The sequence below is a fragment of the Sander vitreus genome, chromosome 14 (assembly GCF_031162955.1).
Source record: "Sander vitreus isolate 19-12246 chromosome 14, sanVit1, whole genome shotgun sequence".
NCBI lineage: Eukaryota > Metazoa > Chordata > Actinopteri > Perciformes > Percidae > Sander > Sander vitreus.
In genome coordinates, this window is record NC_135868.1 from 2099828 (window position 1) to 2121243 (window position 21416).

Consider the following 21416-nt stretch of genomic DNA (forward strand, 5'->3'; position numbering starts at 1 on the left):
GATATTTATTGATCTCAAGAAAGCATTCAATACAATAAACCATGACAGATTAATCAGTAAACTTGAACGGTATGGTATCAGAGGGGTTGTTTTGAACGGAGAAGCTATCTTCATGACAGGTAACAGTTTGTGAAGATGGGTGAAAACATCTTGTCTTGTTTGGACATTACTTGCGGTGTCCCCCAGGGGTCAGTGTTGGGGCCAATTCTTTTTATTCTCTACATATATGACTTATGTAAAACATCAGAATTTCTTAAATGTGTCTTATTTGCAGATGACACAAATATTTTTTGTACTGGTGAGGATTTGCAGCAGCTTCTGGAGTTAATCACATCTGAAATGAGCAAATTAAAAAGATGGTTCGACAGTAACAAATTATTAAATTAGAGTAAAACCAATATGATGTTTGGAAATTGCAAGTCAAATAATCAAGTGCATGTTAAGCTAGATAGTGTGACTAATGAAAGAGTGTATGTAAATACATTTCTCTGGGTGATTATAGATCACAAGCTCTGCTGGAAACCTCATAAAACACGTTCAATCTTAAGTGTCACGAAGCATCTCAGTCCTGTGTAAGGCAAAGCATGTATTGGATCACAAATCACTGCATAGTCTATATTGTTCACTGGTTTTACCTTATTTAAATTACTGTGTGGAGGTCTGGGAGAGCCATAAGAACAGTTCATAAAGCAGGATATTATGATCACACCAAATTACTGTTTTTACATTGCAGAGCTTTAAAGTTCATTGATGTGGTTGAATTTCAAGTTGCACAAATCATGTATAAAGCAAAAAACAGACTAACAGGTAATATTCAGAAGTTCTTTTTTGATAGAGGGGGGGGTTATAATTTAAGGCATACGTTTAAATTCAAGGTTCTAGCTGTTCGCACGACTATAAAAAGTCAGTGCATTACAATCAGTGGTGTGAAAGTGTGGAATGGTCTGTGCACAGAACTAAAGCATTGTCCAAACATAATCCAGTTAAAAAAAAAAAGGTACAAAGCAATGATTTTTAAAAGATATAGGAAAGGAGGAGGGCTTTAACAATTGCAATATGTGTTCATTGACGTATGTGTATGATTATGTGTGTATATACTATTATAAGATAAATGTGATAAATATAAATGAGATGTGGTAAATGAAATAATAACAAAGAGAAACTACCAGAAGCATTTCCAGGTAATCTCTTCACCTCTGTAATTCTAATATTACCATGAAATGAAACAGAAACATATAGTTTTGCATTTTGCAGCACTGATTCATGGTTATTACACAGCAACTACCAGACGTATTTCAAGGTAAGAAGTCACAAGATTAAACATACAATTTGTAAAGTATTACCTTGAAACAAAAGGGAAATATTTGGAACATAAAAGGTTGCTGAATTTCAGCATTATAATATGGTAATTACCAATTTTAAATTCCAAGACGTTTTCTCTCATTTGGAAGGTATTACGCAGATAGTAGCCTATAATACTGTGAAAACATATATTACCCCATTATTATCACGTTATTACAGTATTAATATAACTATATTACCCGAATACAGTACATATGGCTATCATTGAACCCTTTCCTAGTTAATACGTTGGTAATTGCATGTTACCTTCTTATCACCTTATTACCCCAGTATTACATCTTATTACTGTGATATATTACCCAGTTATTACTTTGGTGTAATTACATGTTATTACCTATATATTACCTCTATTATCACACTGATACCCCACTATTACCATCTTATTACCGTGGTGTAATGTGCAGTGCTACCATGTCTTCTATCTAGATGTTGACACTTAAAGATTTTTGTTAGATACTTGAGAAGTTTTGCTTCGACATAAAAAGGCACAAACATTAATCAATGTCACCAGTCTCAGGTTCAGAAGAGTCTCCAGTCTGGTCTTCAGTGTCTGGTTGTAAAAGTGGATGTGAGTTCCTGGCTGGTTCTGGTCCTCCACAGTCCTCTCCATCAGCTTGTGTTTCCATCTGACCAACACATTTATGTCTTTTGACTTCAGAACGCCGGGAAAATCTTTTATTACAAACACTGCAGCTGAATCTTTTCTCTCCTGTGTGGAATACGGCCATGTGTGACTGTAAATTTACTCTCTGTGTAAAAGATGTATTACAATCTGAGCAGCTGAAAGGCTTTTCTCCTGTGTGAGATATCATGTGTCTCTTTAGGTATGACTTGAAGCCAAAACTTTTCCCACACTCAGAGCAGCTGAATCGTTTCTTACATGTTGAATCATGTTTCAGAGAGTTTAAAGCTGACTGAGGTTCTCTGGTCTCCTTCCAATCAGCACTGTTATCATTCTCAGGTTCAGAAGAGTCTCCAGTCTGATCTTCAGTCTCTGGTTGTAAAAGTGGATGTGAGTTCCTGGCTGGTTCTGGTCCTCCACAGTCCTCTCCATCAGCTTCTGTTTCCATCTGACCAACACATTTATGTGTTTTCACATCAGAACACCAGGCAAATCTTTTGTTACAAACACTGCAGCTGAATCTTTTCTCTCCTGTGTGAGAAGTTATGTGCGACCGTAAATGTCCTCTCTGTGTAAAAGATTTCTTACAAACTGAGCAGCTGAAAGGTTTTTCTCCTGTGTGAACTACCATGTGTGACCGTAAATTCCCTCTCTGTGTAAAAGATTTATTACAAACAGAGCAGCTAAAAGGTTTCTCTCCTGTGTGAGTTATCATGTGTCTCTTCAGGTGTCCCACTTCAGGAAAAGCTTTACCACACTCAGAGCAGCTGAAAGGCTTCTCTCCTGTGTGGATTCTCATATGTTTCTTCAGACGTGACTTGAAGCCAAATCTTCTCCCACACTCAGAGCAGCTGAATGTTTTCTTACATCTTGAATCATGTTTCAGAGAGTTTAGAGTTGACTGAGGTTCTCTGGTCTCCTTCCATTCAGCACAGTCTCCAGTCTGGTCTTCAGTCTGAAGTTGCAAATGTGGATGTGAGTTCCTGGCTGGTTCTGAACCTCCACAGTCCTCTCCATCAGCTTCTGTTTCCATCTGACCAACACATTTATGTCTTTTGACATCAGAACGCCAGGCAAATCTTTTGTTACAAACACTGCAGCTGAATCTTTTCTCTCCTGTGTGGACTACCATGTGTGTCTGTAAACTTCCACTCTGTGTAAAAGATTTCTTACAGACTGAGCAGCTGAAAGGCTTTTCTCCAGAATGAGTCATCATGTGGTTCTTCATTTTTCCACGTTCAGTGAAAGCTCTACCACACTCAGAGCAGCTAAAAGGTTTTTCTCCTGTGTGGATTATCATGTGTGACCGTAAATTTCCACTCTGTGTAAAAGATTTCTTACAAACTGAACAGCTGAAAGGTTTTTCTCCTGTGTGAGTTCTCATGTGTCTCTTCAGATGTGACTCACGGTTAAATATTTTCCCACACTCAGAGCAGCTGAATATTTTCTTATATGTTGAATCATGTTTCAGAGAGTTTAAAGCTGACTGAGGTTCTCTGGTCTCCTTCCAATCAGCACTGTCATCAGCCTCAGGTTCAAAAAAGTCAAAAGAGTCTTCAGTCTCTGGTTGTAAAAGTGGATGTGTAAGTGAGTTCCTGGCTGGTTCTGGTCCTCCACAGTCCTCTCCATCAGCTTCTGTTTCCATGTGTTGAGTTTGTCTTCGATGAAGCTGTGAGGACTGAGCTTCCTCTTCATCATCTTCACTCTTCACAGGGACAGGAGTGAATGGGAACTTGGTGATATCAGCCTCCTCCAGCCCTTGAAGCTGCTCTCCCTCATGACTACTCCACAGTTCCTCCTGATCCTCTTTAATGTGTGGGGGGGGCTCTGGCTCCTCCTGATCCACACTGGAGCTACACTCCTGCTGCTCAGGGGGAACCTCTTCTTTAACCACCGACAGCTGCTGAACATCTGCAGGAAACACAAATTGAGGAAAACTTGGACGTCAGACAAAACCAAGACAACTGCATCATTCAACAACTTGCCTCCGTTTAGCGACAATCACAACCACTGACATTTTCAGAACTCACAGTGTAACTTACAGTGGTGAGAGCAAGATCTAAACTTAACAGGAAGGTCTGAAGGTCATTGAAAGCAGACTGTAACCTCCATAAAAATTTGCGTTACAACACTGAACCGGAACATACAGTATATATGATTTCAGGGGATCTAAAATTGAACCGTTATGATCAATCAACCTATCAAAACCTATCTATCGCCCCCGTCACTTTTAATAACACCACTCATGCCATATTGTTGTATTGTAGCAACCCAGCACTTGCACAGGTAGGTCCCCCAATCTAAGCCTATGGATCCGCCCCATGTGCCAGATTGGCTGCCCTGTTTCCCCTGGTTTGCTACAGTATGCTGATTAGGTCCCTAACAATTCTTTTTGTCATAGATAACCCTAACCCTAACTCATTTGCATATTATTCTAAAGATTTTTTTAATTATTACTTGATAAGTATAACAATTATCCCAAACTGAATATAAAAAACGTCATTAATATTTCAACATTTATTATTATGTTCAAATGACTGTAACTGGCACACACAAGGCCCCCTTCATTTTTCATCTCATCAATCACATAAAGCTGTCAAACTAGTCAAAAACAACATTTAAACGTTACTTCTAAAAAAAAAACACACAACAGGTTCGAACTATTGGAATAACTATTTTTGCACATTATGTCCTGTAAAAGGAATGCACATATTTGTCTTTTGACATGTCTTACTATTGACTTGTTTTTGTTTTGTTTTTAGCAGCATGAATTCTTTACCCCTATATTGATGTATGGATCCTGATAGCCAAACGTTATGTTCTTCTGTTTATCTAAAGTGCAGAGACTGGTTTTTCTCTACCTCCCATTTGGGTCCCTGATTTGAAGGTCAGAGGTCAGATGGAATGATAGTCAGAAGGGCTAGTAATTCACCCCCTTCCATTTGCTGTCAGCTGGTGAGGGCTGTTAATTTTACACCCCTACCCTGTCTGTGTCTGTGATTTTTTTCTGTAGTAAGCTGAGACATGTGGCTATGACATTGTGTTGTCTGTAACTCACTAGATGTGTTTACAGCAGTGTATTTTAATCATTTTACAGATGTATGACTTGGACGGAAATAAAAACCCTCCATTCTAGCCTCTGCAACTCTGTGTCAGTAAGGCCTAGAATCACCCTGACACTTGTAACAAAACTTGAGCGTTTCCTTTCCAATGATACCAGGCACATCCCTGAGTGTCAAAGTACATGGGAGCTGTACCACTTTTAATTTGGGTATGACGTTTAGACCAAAAAGCTTTAAAATGCATCCGTTTGTTAAGAGGTTAAACCAATTACAAACATCTTGGGCAGTGCTAAGTGCCGGACGGAGCCACGGTGCCTCTGCAAAATAGCCTTGAGAAGGAACTTGTTTTGGTGGAACATGTGTACGCTCAAAAGTAGTTTAAGTTGTGCAAGAGAAAACTCAGATTGGACAGATAGTCTAGCTAGCTGTCTGGATTTACCCTGCAGAGAACTGAGGAGCAGTTAACCGTAGTCCTCATAAATCCACCGGAGTTTTAAAGGCCAACACAAAGAAAGAGGAAGGTGACGGATATCTGGCCTAAATGAGGGTCATCAGGTGGAATTTCCATCGGCACCGGAGCAATCCCGTAAGTGGAACGTCGAGGATATAGACTACTTGGGGGTGAACATTTCGCCCTCATTAATTAGTATTGCTAATAAAAACTTCCAGGACATCCATAATCTATAATTTAATTGAACCTGATCTTGATCGATGGTCTTACCTCCTAAAATCACTACAAGCTCGGATGTCAATAGTTAAGATGGACATACTACCACAAATTATTTTCTTCTCCATGTTACCATGTCTCCTTTACCACCTCCAACTGATTACTGGGACAAAATGTATTTGGGGTGGGAAAACAACCGTGCATAAAGCTGACAACTCTCCAACATCACAAATCAGAGAGTGGACTTTTAATTCATAATTTTAAACATGGTCATTATTTTGGACATTTGCCTTGAGATCATTATCAGATTGACTTAGTCATAACTCTGTTAATTGTTGGAAACCTATAGAGTGTAATTTAGCATACCTACACAGATTGGACAACGCATTCTTTGTTCGTATGATATATGAGATAAGTGACCGCCGGCTGGTCCAGTGACGCCAGGTACTGAGCACCGGGAGGTGACAGTCTTAGAGGTGTTACATTTAAGTTTAGCAGGTGAGCGTCATGCAGCGAAGACAGTTAAGTTTAGACACCAATACAACTTGTTAAGAACAACCAATTCGTCGATTAATCCACTCAGAGGGGGCAGCCCTAGACTTCTGCAGAGTGTTTCCCCCTTCCCCTAAAAACATGTCCATGTTGTTCCTACCTTTCTCTTCATCATCTTCACTCTTCACAGGGACAGGAGTGAATAGGAACGTAGTGTTATCGGCCTCCTCCAGCCCTTGCAGCTGCTCTCCCTCCTGACTGCTCCACAGTTCCTCCTGCTGGTCCACACTGGAGCTACACTCCTGCTGCTCAGGGGGAACCTCTTCTTTAACCACCAACAGCTGCTCAACATCTGCAGGAAACACATACAGAGAAATGTTGTGATCACCTGGATTGTTATAAAGAAATACTGGTTGTTCAGTCAGTTACTTAGGTTACATCTACACTACTAGTCTTCCTTTTCAGTCTTGGAAAACTGTTGGAAAGGCTGTTGACTAACGCTATTTTTAGGTAGTTTTTATTAGTGCCGTTGCTTGGGTTCGATTTTTCCTGCGTAGTCACAGAATGATTTATGGCAGGTAGACGGTGCAACAGTAACACATTCTGAAGGGTCACAGATTTTCTTTGTAACACTGGAAAAGCCTGTGTTAGCGTATACAGACAGGTGAAAGGTAGCAGAAGATTTATTTTCAGGGTTCCTACACCTTTTCCAAGGTCAAATTCGATAAAATGCAGTTGGGTTGTTGAGGTCAAAACACTATATGCAGCAGCTATGAATCAAATAAACTTATTATAAATAATGTTATGTCATTTTTTTTACTCTTACACTGAAAAAGGCCCGTGTTGAGGATGAGGACCAGCCTGAACCGGCGGTATCAGTCTGAAACTGAGCTGAACAGTCTGACCACTGTAATTAGTTATGTTATTAATTTGTTTACAATATTTTCAGGCTTCAACCAGTGCTGCTCAAGCAGAAAGACAGGGTCTTTTTCAAGCACTTTCAAGGTCTATTTTAAAGCTTTTTCCAGCACCTTACACCACCATAAATTACATAACAATACATAGTAAAAATTATTATTTAGTGGTTTTATCACATTAAGAGATAATGCTATAAACAGCCAAAATTTTGTTTTCGCATTAATTATGTTTATTCTCAATACAATACAATCAGTAAGATGCTGAAAATGATAATTGTCAGTTAACTCTGTTGCTGTATAAATCCTGAATTATCACCTTTAAAATGTTTAATCTCTTCATGGTTCATAACATAACGTACAGTAAGACAGCTATGCTGCCGTACTAAGGCAAAAGGCCGTAACATAGATTTTTGGCAAAAATGAGTTATTGTAATAAACACAAGTTTTATCATGTAGGCAAACATCAAGTTTCAATTTGATTGTTTTTGGGGGGAAATAAGATTATGTTTTTGCCGTAACTTCAAAAAGCCAACCGTGGTAGAAGCCCGTAACATCAGAGACTGCTTTATGCCTTTGTTTCACGCTGCCCTGATGGCACGCTGCCTTGTTCTGACCGACCATCAAAGTTAACTGTACTGCTGCACTGGAGTTAGGGTGTTATGATGTATTATGCAATTAAATCACCTCAGACACACACTAACTTCAATAAAGTGTACGCAGTACATGTTTCGCAGTGCTTGCTTTTGTTAGATTATTGACATCTAGATTTGAAAAATGACATACTCTCGAAGGAAAATAATGCAGGAGATGGCTTTGAAACGTAAATGCCAAGATCAAGGTAATTAGAATGACACACGGGTGCATAAAAAAAAGATAATCTTGGTAGCCTAATTTAAAATCCAGTAAAAGCTAGCAGTAGCCTTTAGCTAGTGATGCAAACTAGTAGCCTAGGCTAACCTACACACAAACACTTTGCAAGCCATAATCAACAACTTATCTAGTAACAAGCGGTGCATCAGAACATGGCTTGTAGGATATCTTGATTCACAGCCCGTAATACAAGGCTACATGTACAACTGAAATAAAATGTGCTTCTCATTAAGCTAGCTCTCGCCACCGACGAGAAAGCAAATCCATTAAATCCACCAGTTTTTAAAACTTGCTGCCGGCTAGTCAAAACTCCCAGGTTGTTACAGGCTATGTCGGTTAGTGGGGAAATTAAAGACACACACACACCCCATTTCTATTCTCACCTCTAACAATGCCCAGTATTTTCCGTGGGAGTACCCATGGTATCAGCGCCTATGAAATAAATGGTTACAATTTCAAGCATTTTATCCAAAAAGCACCCGTACGAACCCTGTATTTTTTATAGGATAGGCGTAGTTGTATTTTAATGTTATTTTAGAAGTTATCTGCTGCAGTTATGGCTGATACTGGGGCAGGACCATCACAGAAAAGAAGGAAATTAAATGAAGAACAACTAAAAGCTAAAAGGGAAAGTGACGACAGGCGAAAATGCGAGTAAACTTCGATGGGGCTTTCAACAGATGGAGACAATTACGGGCTTGTATATGATTCCAAACCCACCCAGAATAGGCCTCAGGTAAGTAAGCTAAGTTACCGTAAGCAACACTTGAAATGCAACGATGCATCTGTAACGTATTCTCTCTCTCTTGCCTCGAATCTTCGTTTCATTAATGAAACTAATGTTGTAAGGCTCACTGTGTTCCCACGCGGATGAGTATTACTAACGCACAACAGGCTGACGCTGGACACAAGACTTGACGGCGCAGATTATAAAATGAAGGAAGACAGCGAAAAGAGTGAGGGGTTAAGAGAAGACAGAGGCAAAAGAAAATGACAAAGTTTGGGATCATTTTAAGCTGCAAACATGCTGCTACATCATCTTCCACGGAACGAACCCGACACAAGGTAGGTTAACCAACGTCTGCTGCTCTCGTCCACCGCGCTGTTTTACACAACTACAGCATGCTACTCTGCTAATAGTGCTGTTTTACACAACTACAGCATGCTACTCTGCTAATAGTGCTGTTTTACACAACTACAGCATGCTACTCTGCTAATAGTGCTGTTTTACACAACTACAGCATGCTACTCTGCTAATAGTGATGTTTTACACAACTACAGCATGCTACTCTGCTAATAGTGCTGTTTTACACAACTACAGCATGCTACTCTGCTAATAGTGATGTTTTACAAACAAGCTAAAACGCAAGCTTCTGGTTTATAATCTAAGTGTTTATTAGTTTGCTACTAATCTTGAAATGATGCACGGGATTGACGTCACCGGACCATGCCGGTGATGTCTGCATTCTTTATTCTTTCTCCTCATTCAGTATTAGCCTTCTTAAAATGTGTCCCCCTGAACAGTGTAGTTGAATAGCCCTGCTGAAAGCGCCCAATCATGAGCCCAATCACCCACATGGTGGTGCTATAATGAAGGCTTAAATACATGATATCTGAAAGGCCACGCCACTCACACCGTAAGTTTGAACCCGCAAATTGCTGCTTGCGGCTATATTTGTGCTGTCTTTTGGAAGGCTGGCTGCCAAAAATCGCCACTTACTAGCTAATTAATTAACCTGAGGTAAACGCTGTCTAACAGTTAACAGAAGTGACGTGGCGGCTGGCGTCTGGTATGTGCGCCAGTGTTTGTGTGTCAGCCCGCCTCAGCGAAGACAACAGAGGAACAGAAGAAATTAGCTGCAGCTTTACCAAAATGAAGGCTGAACAACAGAACCATTTTGGTACAAACATTTACTCAGTAGATTACCATGGCAACATTCAAATGCCTTTCCTCGTGGCCAGATCATGCACAGTCCCAACAAAGACGTTATCTATTTTCCTGATTAAAACTGTTGCAGCGCTAACTGGGTCTCAACACACACACACACACACACCACAGAGAGGCAGAGACACACACAGACACACACACAGAGGCAGAGACACACACACACACACACACACACACACACACACACACACACACACACACACACAGAGAGGCAGAGACACACACACACACACACACACACACACACACACACACACACACACACACACACACACACACACACACACACACACACACACACACACACACACACACACACACACACAGAGAGGCAGAGACACACACACACACACACACACAGAGAGGCAGAGACACACACACACAGAGGCAGAGACACACACACACACAGAGGCAGAGACACACACACACACACACACAGAGGCAGAGACACACACACACACACACACACACACACACACACACTAGGGCTTTGACTCCGAACGTCAATATTCGAATATAAAAAAAACATATTGATATTCGAACGAATATTAGGCAGCCCTTAATATTCGAATTTTGAACCTGTTATGGGCATTATTTTTTTGTAAATGTGTTTGCTTGTAAACGTTTTCAATTCAGATTCCGAGGCTTTTTCACGCATTTCAAAATGTAACTCTCGCTCGGCCGTAGCGTGGTACGGGATTCCCCCGACTCATTTCCTGGTTCTCCTTCTCCATCAACAACATAACATCAAGGAGAGGGTTAACTTCTCCTGCTCCAGATTCCCCACCGTGGTCAGAAAGAACAGGAGAGACACTTTGTTTCTCTCACTATGACTCTAGAGTCACTACTCACTCTGAAGATAATCACCATCACTCTCTCACAACACACACTCCCCACACGCAAAAGTATGAACATCAGACCACTTACGAAGGCTACGGTGAAAGCTCCGCCCCTCCTGTTGAACGCAGACTGTTTGTATTTAATCCAGGGTCTGACTTTTAATAAAAACATTGTTGTGTGTTTTTCTTCTGAAAATATAATTGTACGCCTACTGACTGATACACCGCCCTCTGGTGGACAGAACATATACGAAGATTGATACCAATATAAGCCTTACTGAAGGCATTTAATGGTCAAAATATTATTAATAAATATTTGAATATTAATAAACAAACAAACTTTGAATATGATTTTTCGGCAAAAGTCAAAGCCCTAACACACTCACACAGAGACACACACACACACGCACACAGAGAGACTCTCACTCACACACACACACACTCTCACACACAAACAGCACGCAGACACACACACACAGACAGAGACTCACACACACACACTCTCTCACAGACAGCACACACTCTCTCACAGACAACACACACTCTCTCACAGACAACACACACTCTCTCACAGACAACACACACTCTCTCACAGACACACACACACACACACACACACACACAATTCATAGATGTTCTTTTGACAAACATGTTCCACCAAATCAAGTTCCTTCCTGAGACTATTTTGCAGAGGCACCGTCGCTCCGTCCGGCTCTTAGCACCGCCCAAGAAGATTGTGATTGGTTTAAAGAAATGCCAATAAAACAGAGCATGTTTTTCTCCCATCCAGGAATGCTGTGTGGACTAGCCAGACCTTCCTCTACGAGCTGTGGAGGAAGTTCTGGACATGCAAGACTAGTGTGGAACCCTACTCCTAAAATAACATAAACCAGGATCTCGTGAACTTTTATGCTTTTGACTTCTGCAGATTTCCCCACCTTTATTTCCCCTAAAAACCCTGTTAATGTTGATCCTACCTTCCTCTTCATCATCTTCCCTCTTCACAGGGACAGGAGTGAATGGGAACTTGGTGATATCAGCCTCCTCCAGCCCTTGAAGCTGCTCTCCCTCCTGACTGCTCCACAGTTCCTCCTGTTCCTCTTTAATGTGTGGGAGGGGCTCTGGCTCCTGCTGGTCCACACTGGAGCTACACTCCCTGCTGCTCCTCTTTAATAACAATCTGGCTTTTGTCGTCTGGAGGCAAAGCTGAAACACAGACAGAAGGTAATGTCAGCTAAAGCTTAGAGATTGCAGGTTTCCCCCAGAACAGTTGTTTAGCTCGGTGGTCAGTGTGAAAATGAGACTCTAAAAAGCTATAAGACTCCATAGGGCCCTACATGAAGTCAGTGCTACAAGCTAACTGGAGATTTTTAAAATATGACTACGTCTAAGTACCGGTTAAGATGTCTTGAATTGTCATTATGTTTTTGTATCTTGTATTTGTTCTTGTTATAGACACACACACATACATACAGAGACACACACACGCACAGACACAAACACAAAGACACACACACACACAAAGCCTCAGTGGTTACAGTACTGTGCTGTTGTGTTCCAAGGTGAACATCACTACTATGTAATAATCACCTATACAGTCCTAAGGGAATACCTATTAAATAAGAACCCAAAATCACCATCACCAAACCAGGGTTCGAATTACGGGGGGTACTGGGGGAGGGGGGGGCGTCCGACCCCCCTAGATGAGACTTGGACCCTCCCAAAAGGGATGAAAATAATAGTTTGGAGGGTACTGAATTTTTTTTTATAAAATATAATGTTAGTCTATCCAAAATTGTATGTATGTATGTATGTATGTCATGAAGTATTACCATGCAGTATTACCATGCAGTATTACCATCACCAACAATTCAGAAAATAATCTAATGAAATACGATTTTCAAACCCTCACTACGTACCATTTCTCTGGTACATTCAGACTGTAGGTTCAGACTGGTTCTTTGATATGTAGTGTTGCCAACTTACTGACTTTTTAGACTCCCTTTTGCGACTTTTATTTCCAAAAAAGCAGTGACTTTTGGAGACTTTTTCTTACTCTTCTCAACGAGCAGCGGGTACTGCCGTGGGTCCCTCCCCCATCTAAAAGCATTCACAAGTGGCCCAGTCCTCGCACAGCAGTTCCTCCCAGCTGCAGTCAGAGCAGGAGATGTTAACCCCTCCGCGACTCCAGATGAATCGCGCATGCGGGAAGCCCCGCTGGCTTTTCCCTCCAAAAATATAAAATGTAAATGTTATTTGTCTAAAATAAATAACTGTCTGCCCTCAATCTTTTTCCCCTCCCTTTGTAGAATTATTTTTTTTTACTTAAAAGATAGGCTACCTAAGTAATAATTATAAGGTAAAATAAACTCCAGTATTAAATTTGTGATTATTTGGTTAAAGATTTCTGTTTATTTCCATCTACCTTGCTTACACAACCACTAAGCTTTATGCAAATTATTGCATAATGATGTCATAAATATGCAAATGGAGGTATGACGTCATCTATAAAAAAAAATAGCTGTATCCCCCTGTTAGGGAAATTAGGATACATACTTTCCCTCTTGTTATTTATTAAATGTTTGCATATAATAATATTATATTCTCTGTCTCTGTTAAATTAATTGTGGATGTGTGTGGATATTGTTAAAAAACCAAAGCACTGCTTGAACTCACAAGATTTGACCCTGTTTTGTCCTTGTCTAAGCACGGTGTGTTCCTGAGGGCATACATGCCCTCTCAGACTAGATAAGGGAGACGTCATCGACTCTGACAAGATAACAATTGACGACATCAACTATATGTCAATAGAGGGTTTTCACGGCGCGTCATCAGACCAGAAGTCGCCATGTTGGAGGTACTCCGCATCACAACAAAGCACAGGCACTGAAGTAGATCCCGAACGGCGTCAAGAAAAATGGTTCATTATTGCCGTGTTTTAGGTTGTACCAATAGGTCAGACCGAGAAAAACATTTGGAATATTATCGACTTCCAGAAGTTATTAAAAACCAGGGAGAGGAATGCCAGAAGTTATCAGAGGAAAGGAGGCGCTTGTGGTTGGAAGCTCAACCAGGATCTACGAGGGAAAACTGTCTTGTTCGGTCTTTGAAATGAAAATAAACTATTGAGAGTCACTTGGCTACACCTCGAGTATCACAGTGATGTCATACAGTTAAGGTTAGGTTGATTAAAGACGTTATTTCATTACTTACTTTGGCCTTCACAACACAACGGTCGTTAATGACTTGGTACTGCGTCTCCCTCACCCATCCACACACCATCTGGTTATAAGCCTCCAAACCTTTGTAGGATTTAAGGTCTTCTGCTGTGTACGGGCTCGGTGAGAACACCAGGTAGGGGACTATATCGGGATATGCAACTGAAGGAAGAATCAGGGTCACCATGGATCCAAGAAGAGGGAGCCAACTGTTAGGGATCTGCACCGCCAGTAAACTGTCATTTCTCAAAATATCGCGCCTTTTTTGTGGTCCAAGTCCTTCCCTATATGCCTTTGCATCTTAGACGCGTTTTGATGAGCTTTTCTGTTGTTTAGACATAAAGTATTAAAGTAACCAAAGTGCACAATACTCCATTACTCCCTTCAGTTGTTTACACCGAGTGCCTCCAATATGGCCGCGCATCCAGGTTACCGCCCAGAACGTGACGTTGGTGAAAACCCTCTATAGTAAATACATACACATACATTATATATATATATATACATATACATACATACATATACATACATACATATATATATATATATATATATATACATACATACATATATACATATACATATATATATATATATATATATACACATACACATATATATACACACACACATACATATATATATACACATATATATATACACATACATATACACACACATATATATATATATATATACATACATACATACATACACACACACACACATACATATATATATACACACACACACATATACATATATCTCTGTACTATTCTGTAGTGCGGAGACTGTCTCCTCCTTGTTGGGTTCTCAAGTAAAATGAACTTCAATATATCTTCAGTGGTCCTGTCTATTATTTGATAATGTAAAGTATTCTAACACCCCCGAAGCTCACGGTATAATTCGAACGCTGCACCAAACCCACCAAACTCCATGTAAATAATCAGGACTTTTAGCGTGTATAGAACCAGCATATTTCCACATGTAAATGGGTGAATAAAGGGTTAATTTCAACCAAACCAGAGTGGTGATTGTTGGAACAGTGGAAAGATGAACCAAGACGGCTTTTGATAGTTTTATTGTGTTTCTGTCCACTTTGAATGAAGTGTGTTTTACGGTGATGAAAGTACTGATTATTTACATGGAGTCTGGTGGGTTTGGCGAAGGCCTGTTAAAGAGCGAAGATTCCAATAGATCTTATGACTAAATGCTTATTTACATCCGTCCTATCGTTGCTGAGAGAAGAGATGACAGGAAGGAGAGAAAGATCAACTGAAGGTTTAATGACCAAACCTGCTCTGTGGAACCGAAGCTGAGGGTTGAAAACAGCGTCCAGTAGCTCCCGTTGTCGCTCGTTCTCCTCTTTTGAACGACAAAGTTCCTCCTCGTACTCTGCTATCGTTCTTTCAAACAGCCCAAATATCTCTTCAGCAGCCGCAGTTAGTCGCTGCTCCACCAACGCTCTCAGCATCTGGACTTTACACATTTTACCTCTTTCTCAACACAACAGAGAGACTCTGATAACACACCTTTCTGCTAGACACCAGCTTGTTCAAAGAGTGAAGTTAGCCGCAGTGAAGACTACAGCTTCCGGTGCAGATTAGTTGCTGAACTTCAAAATAAAAGTCCGGAAGTGTTCCAGATTTCCTCTGAAAAACACGCAGGAATATAAATGATTAAAACACACGTTTGAAGAAAGACAAATACTTTATTCAATTTTCAGAGCTCTGATAAAAAAAATTGTAGTTTGTTTCTCTTTCCTTTTAATGTGTCAAACAGAAGATTCAAGTTTTGGTCTTGTAGTGTAATTTCATCTGATTTTGTTGTCTGTCTGAAGATGACCAATAACTTCACCTTCATAAAGCAGGGGGCACACAACCAGGATAAGGGATTAAATTGGGATATTCCAGTTATCCTGGATGAATTTAACCTTGATTGGTTGCACAAAAGCAGAGGAACCTAAATTACCATGGAGATTTATTATTAATTATTATTTATATTTTATTAATCCTGGAGCCTTTTCTGTTCACTCAGCAGTGGTTTTTACCTTGTTTCTGCATTAAAACACAACAGGTACATATTGCTGTCCAGTTTAATACTATTATTATTTGAAACATTATTAATGTGTGGTTGGTGCTGTTATATTGCTGTATGAAGACTGCTGTTCATATTGTTGTTAGACGTTTGGTGAATATATTACGGCAGCTGTTGAGAGAAATAGAAAAGGCTGATGAAGTTACAGATGTGGTTTAAATGAAGTCAGTGATGAAGAGTAATATATAAAGTCCTATACATGTGTTTCTATAATGAAGTCAGTGATGAAGAGTAATATATAAAGTCCTATACATGTGTTTCTATAATGAAGTCAGTGATGAAGAGTAATATATAAAGTCCTATACATGTGTTTCTATAATGAAGTCAGTGATGAAGAGTAATATATAAAGTCCTATACATGTGTTTCTATAATGAAGTCAGTGATGAAGAGTAATATATAAAGTCCCTAATCACAGTGTTACATCAATGGACCAGTAACTACTGTATATAGTGTAGACTACTGTACATTCATGAAACAACAGGGACAGGACACCTCAATGGGTTTTGACCTTATATTGTGCGGGGGGGAAATAACTGATGAATCCGCTGTGTTACAGTCATGTTTAAAGTGTGCATTACATTTATCACTTTATTATCATTATAGTTTCTAGATTTCAGAGTCCAATTTCTTCAGTGTCTTTCTTTTCTATGTCCATTTATAGGCCTACTAGGAACAAAGCATATAATATGTAAAGAAGGAAACTCTGCCTCTGTAAAAATCTATATCTAAAAATATACATTGACGAACTACTGCTCTTAAATGAAACCATTTCAGGCGTTAGGCTAATTATTTCCACCAACAAACTGTTGTACACTTTGCCTGAAAAGCGAACAGTGGGAGTTAATAAGTTACTTAGGTCATTTATTTGGTAGTCCATACGAGACAGAGTGAGAGAGGGGGGTGTACGCTTCACATTCTAGCATTGTACAGTAGATCAGTGGTTGTAATTGATCTTCATGGTAAATTTCCTGCGTAACATTAGTCTCCTGCTATCTTTTAAGGCAAAGAGTACAACAGCTCATTTGTGCAAATAATTAGCCTAACTTCTTGAATGGTATGGCAGTTTTAATTAAGAGCAGTGGTCAGTAAATGTATATTTTTATGTTTCTTACACATTCAGTCGGTCCGTGATCGTCTGCCTCACTTTCTATCGCTGTTCCGTTACAGCGGCCGTGTTTCTTTTTTACAAATGCGTTTCACGTTGTCATATTTCCATATGAAGCTGCTGCTGTGTAAAGAATACACAATGCGTATTCTCCATTTTAGCATCAGTAAATCAGAAATCTGTGATCAACATCGTTGTCTGTTAAAGAAAGCCGTGAACGCGCATCTATCCAAATGATTTCACCTTGGCTCGACCTAGTCGCTCCTCCTCTTTGGAGGATTTACTTATTCAGAACTCAAACTGAAAGTCCAAAGAGAAAACGAAGTGAGATCAAATTAAAAGTATTTTACTACGCTACTAGGAAAAATCATGCCATAATTACATTTAAAAAAGAACAAGGACACTGAAAAAGCAAAGTTGAAATGTAAAATAATTTGAAAAATGTCAAGTTCAATGTAAAAAGTCAAATATAAAATGCAAAGCTTAAATATAAATGCTTAAATTAAAATCTCAAATAGAAAAAAATAATTTTTGGGTGACATGAATCTCAAAACTCCGCACCAAAATGATTTGTTTTTAATTCAAGAATTCAACTGTTTGTCATGTAAACCCAAAAATACAATTATTATTATTAATAATACATTATGAAACAAACAAAACAAACGTCCCGAATTTTTCGGGACGTCTGGTCATCTGAAAATTGATGGCCAATTGCACATTTGCTCCGCTATATTGCCGGACTCTCCAGTCTGACGTGAGCGACCCCGCTGTCAGCTGGAAGTCTCTCACGTCAGACTGGAGAGTCCGGCAATATAGCGGAGCAAATGTGCAATTGGCCATCAATTTTTGTTAAACTTCCCATTTTCAAACTCTACATAGTTGATTTCTCGCATAAAAAAGTCTCAGAAGTGAATTTAGTGGTGAAATAACAGACAAAAATTGTTTGACTTGAGACCCGCCAGTCTAACGTGACAAGCCAGCTGGTTGCGGCCGACATTGCCTACTCGCTGGACGGCCAGTGAAGCAGAACAGAAACTATTCTCAGAGAAATACGGAGATATATTTCTCAATTCCCGTCCATTATTCTCCAATTTGTCAATTGGAACCTGCTATAAGATTTGGGTTTGGTGAAAGCAATTTTCAGCTTTCAGCATTCACACCGATTATCTGCAGGGAATGTCATTTATTATCATGTGCACAACAATCACAAAGTAGCAGTCGTTATGTCATAGGCTCGCTCCAACAATGCTTATTAAATATGTACAAAAACAAATTCATAGTAAAAATGAAAATCTAGGACAGTAAATAGTAGTAAGTTAAATATATGTTAAAAATAATATATATTAATTTGTGGTAATGATAAGTGACTTCTGGGAATACAAAATATAACTGAGGTGAATAGATAATTACATAATAGAAAAGCTGTATGGCCCTAATCACAGAACGTGCGTCCGTTAATCACGCGTCAAAAAATGTGTGCTATATGAAATTTGCGATCTCAGATTAACCCACGAGTTGCAGCTCTGAAATACAGATTCATTGTTTCATAGCTTGTTAAACTGCCATCGCTCATCTGACAGAAAGTTTGAATCATCTTTCTGCTCCTTTGTGAATGTTACTGCACGTGTTTGTTGCTGTCCTGTCCCTTACAGGAAGTAGATTCTTTGATATTCCCAAAAGCATCTTGTCTTGATCTGAAAAACCCAAACAGCCGTAAGGCTTCGGTCTTGTGGAGTTTCATGTGACACAATAACTTTTTCCTCTCCGAATATCGGCTCCCGCAAAGCGTGCAGCCGAACGGCTTGTCCTCCGTGTGAATGATCATGTGCACCTTCAGATTTGGCCTGTTGTTGAATCTTTTCCCACACTGAGAGCAGCTATGTTTCATACTACCGACAGATACAGACTTGTCTTCAGTCTCTGGTTGTAAAAGTGGATGTGGTTCTGGTCCTCCACAGTCCTCTCTATCAGCTTCTGCTTCCATGTCCTCAGCTGCCTCTCTGTTCTCCTCAGTTTGACTCTGACCACCGACACACTGATGGTTCCTGAGCTGTTTGTACCAGGTGAAACTTTGGTCACAAACGCTGCAGCTGAACAGAATCTTCTTTTTGACCGTGCAAGACTTAAGTGTCTTGCAGCCAAGTCTTTTCCAACACTCAGAGCCCCTTAACACAATTTTCCCAGTGGTATCAGTCATATGACTTACCAGGACTTCAGTATTTTTCAGAGAGTTTAAAGCTGACTGAGGTTCTCTGGTCTCCTTCCAATCAGCACTGTCATCAGGTTCAGGTTCAGAAGAGTCTCCAGTCTGGTCTTCAGTTTCTGGTTGTAAAAGTGGTTGTGAGTTCCTGGCTGGTTCTGGTCCTCCACAGTCCTCTCCATCAGCTTCTGTTTCCATGTGTTGAGTTTGTCTTTGATGAAGCTGTGAGGACTGAGTTTCATCTTCATCATCTTCACTCTTCACAGAGACAGGAGTGAATGGGAACTTGGTGATATCAGCCACCTCCAGCCCTTGAAGCTGCTCTCCCTCCTGACTGCTCCACAGTTCCTCCTGTTCCTCTTTAATGTGTGGGGGGGGCTCTGGCTCCTGCTGGTCCACACTGGAGCTACATTCCTGCTGCTCAGAGGGAATCTCTTCTTTAACCTCCAACAGCTGCTCAACATCTGCAGGAAACATAATGAAGAACAGACACATTACTGACAACTACCCAAACTAAACTCAAACCAATGATAATGAGGTAGTTTGTATCGTCATAAATACGAAGAGATTCTGCAAAATAACTGTTAATGACTTTTCCAAAACGTTTAAGGATTTTAGTAATTGAGTTTGAAACTTGTTCAAACCTTGAAGATTTTACTAATTTCATGACTTAAAAAACACTTTTAAGGATTTTAGTTATTCCATGACTTTTCCAAGACCTTCAAGGATTGTAATACTCACTACATCTTGATTCATGTTTCAGAGAGTTTAAAGCTGACTGAGGTTCTCTGGCCTTCTTCCAATAAGCACTGTCATCAGTCTCAGAAGAGTCTCCAGTCTGGTCTTTAGTCTCTGGTTGTAAAAGTGGATGTGGATATGAGTTCCTGGCTGGTTCTGGTCCTCCACAGTCCTCTCCATCAGCTTCTGTTTCCATGTGTTGAGTTTCTCTGCTGGCTGGAGGTTCTGCCTCTCTGTTCTCCTCAGTTTGACTCTGATGAAGCTGTGACGACTGACGACCAACACATTTATGTCTTTTGACCTGATTACGCCACTGAAATGTCTCGTCACAAACACCGCAGCTAAATCGTTTTTCCCCCGTGTGGACTGTCATGTGTGAGCGTAAATTAGCAATATGTGTGAACAATTTCTTACAGACTGGGCAGCTGAAAGGTTTTTCTCCTGTGTGAATTATCATGTGTTGCTTCAGATCTGACTTGTAGCGAAATCTTTTATCACAAATTGAGCAGCTGAAAGGTTTTTCTCCTGTATGAGTTCTCATGTGTAGCATCAGACTATAGTTGCGGCCAAATCTTCTCCCACACTCAGAGCAGCTGAATGTTTTCTTACATCTTGAATCATCTTTCAGTGAATTTAAAACTGACTGAGGTTTTCTGGTCTCCTTCCAATCAGCACTGTCATCAGTCTCAGGTCCAGAAGGGTCTCCAGTCTGGTCTTCAGTCTCTGGTTGTAAAAGTGGATGTAGCTGTGAGTTCCTGACTGGTTCTGGTCCTCCACAGTCCTCTCCATCAGCTTCTGTTTCCATGTGTTGAGTTTGTCTCTGATGAAGCTGTGAGGACTGAGCTTTCTCTTCATCATCTTCACTCTTCACAGGGACAGGAGGAAATAGGAACTTGGTGATATCAGCCTCCTCCAGCCCTTGAAGCTGCTCTCCCTCCTGACTGATACACAGTTCCTCCTGTTCCTCTTTAATGTGTGGGGGGGGCTCTGGCTCCTGCTGGTCCACACTGGAACTACACTCCTGCTGCTCAGGGGGAATCTCTTCTTTAACCTCCAACAGCTGCTTAACATCTACAGGAAACACACACACACAGAAGTAGAGAGACATCACAAACTCCTTATTATAGTGTCAACAGTACAGAGTCTCTTTTCAAATCTCTTCACGTGGTAAAACACTGGTATTTCATGTTTCTGCATTCTAACTTTCACACCGACTGCTCAAGATGTAAAGTATGACAATCACACCTGAGGCTTATCTTATTCTTATTTAATTGTTTG

General features: G+C 40.2%; 2 protein-coding genes across 3 annotated transcripts in view; both read right to left on the minus strand.

Moving 5' to 3' along the window:
* Window positions 1–18040, minus strand: LOC144529241 (uncharacterized). The gene is made up of 5 exons (XM_078268245.1): window positions 17942–18040; window positions 15294–15392; window positions 11757–11985; window positions 6366–6557; window positions 1–3895 (listed from the first exon to the last, which is right to left on the minus strand). Exons 1-5 carry the CDS (start codon window positions 18038–18040, stop codon window positions 1857–1859), a joined length of 2658 nt encoding a protein of 885 aa, XP_078124371.1. The 3' UTR covers window positions 1–1856.
* Window positions 16733–21416, minus strand: part of LOC144528556 (uncharacterized) — a 17068-nt gene continuing 12384 nt past the window's right edge. For both annotated transcript variants that reach the window (XM_078267219.1, XM_078267220.1), the window contains 2 exons: window positions 20142–21209; window positions 16733–19864 (listed from right to left, as the gene is read on the minus strand). In XM_078267219.1, the coding sequence (XP_078123345.1) occupies window positions 18816–19864; window positions 20142–21209 (2117 nt within the window). In that variant the 3' untranslated portion in view covers window positions 16733–18815. The remainder of the gene's footprint in view (window positions 19865–20141; window positions 21210–21416) is intronic.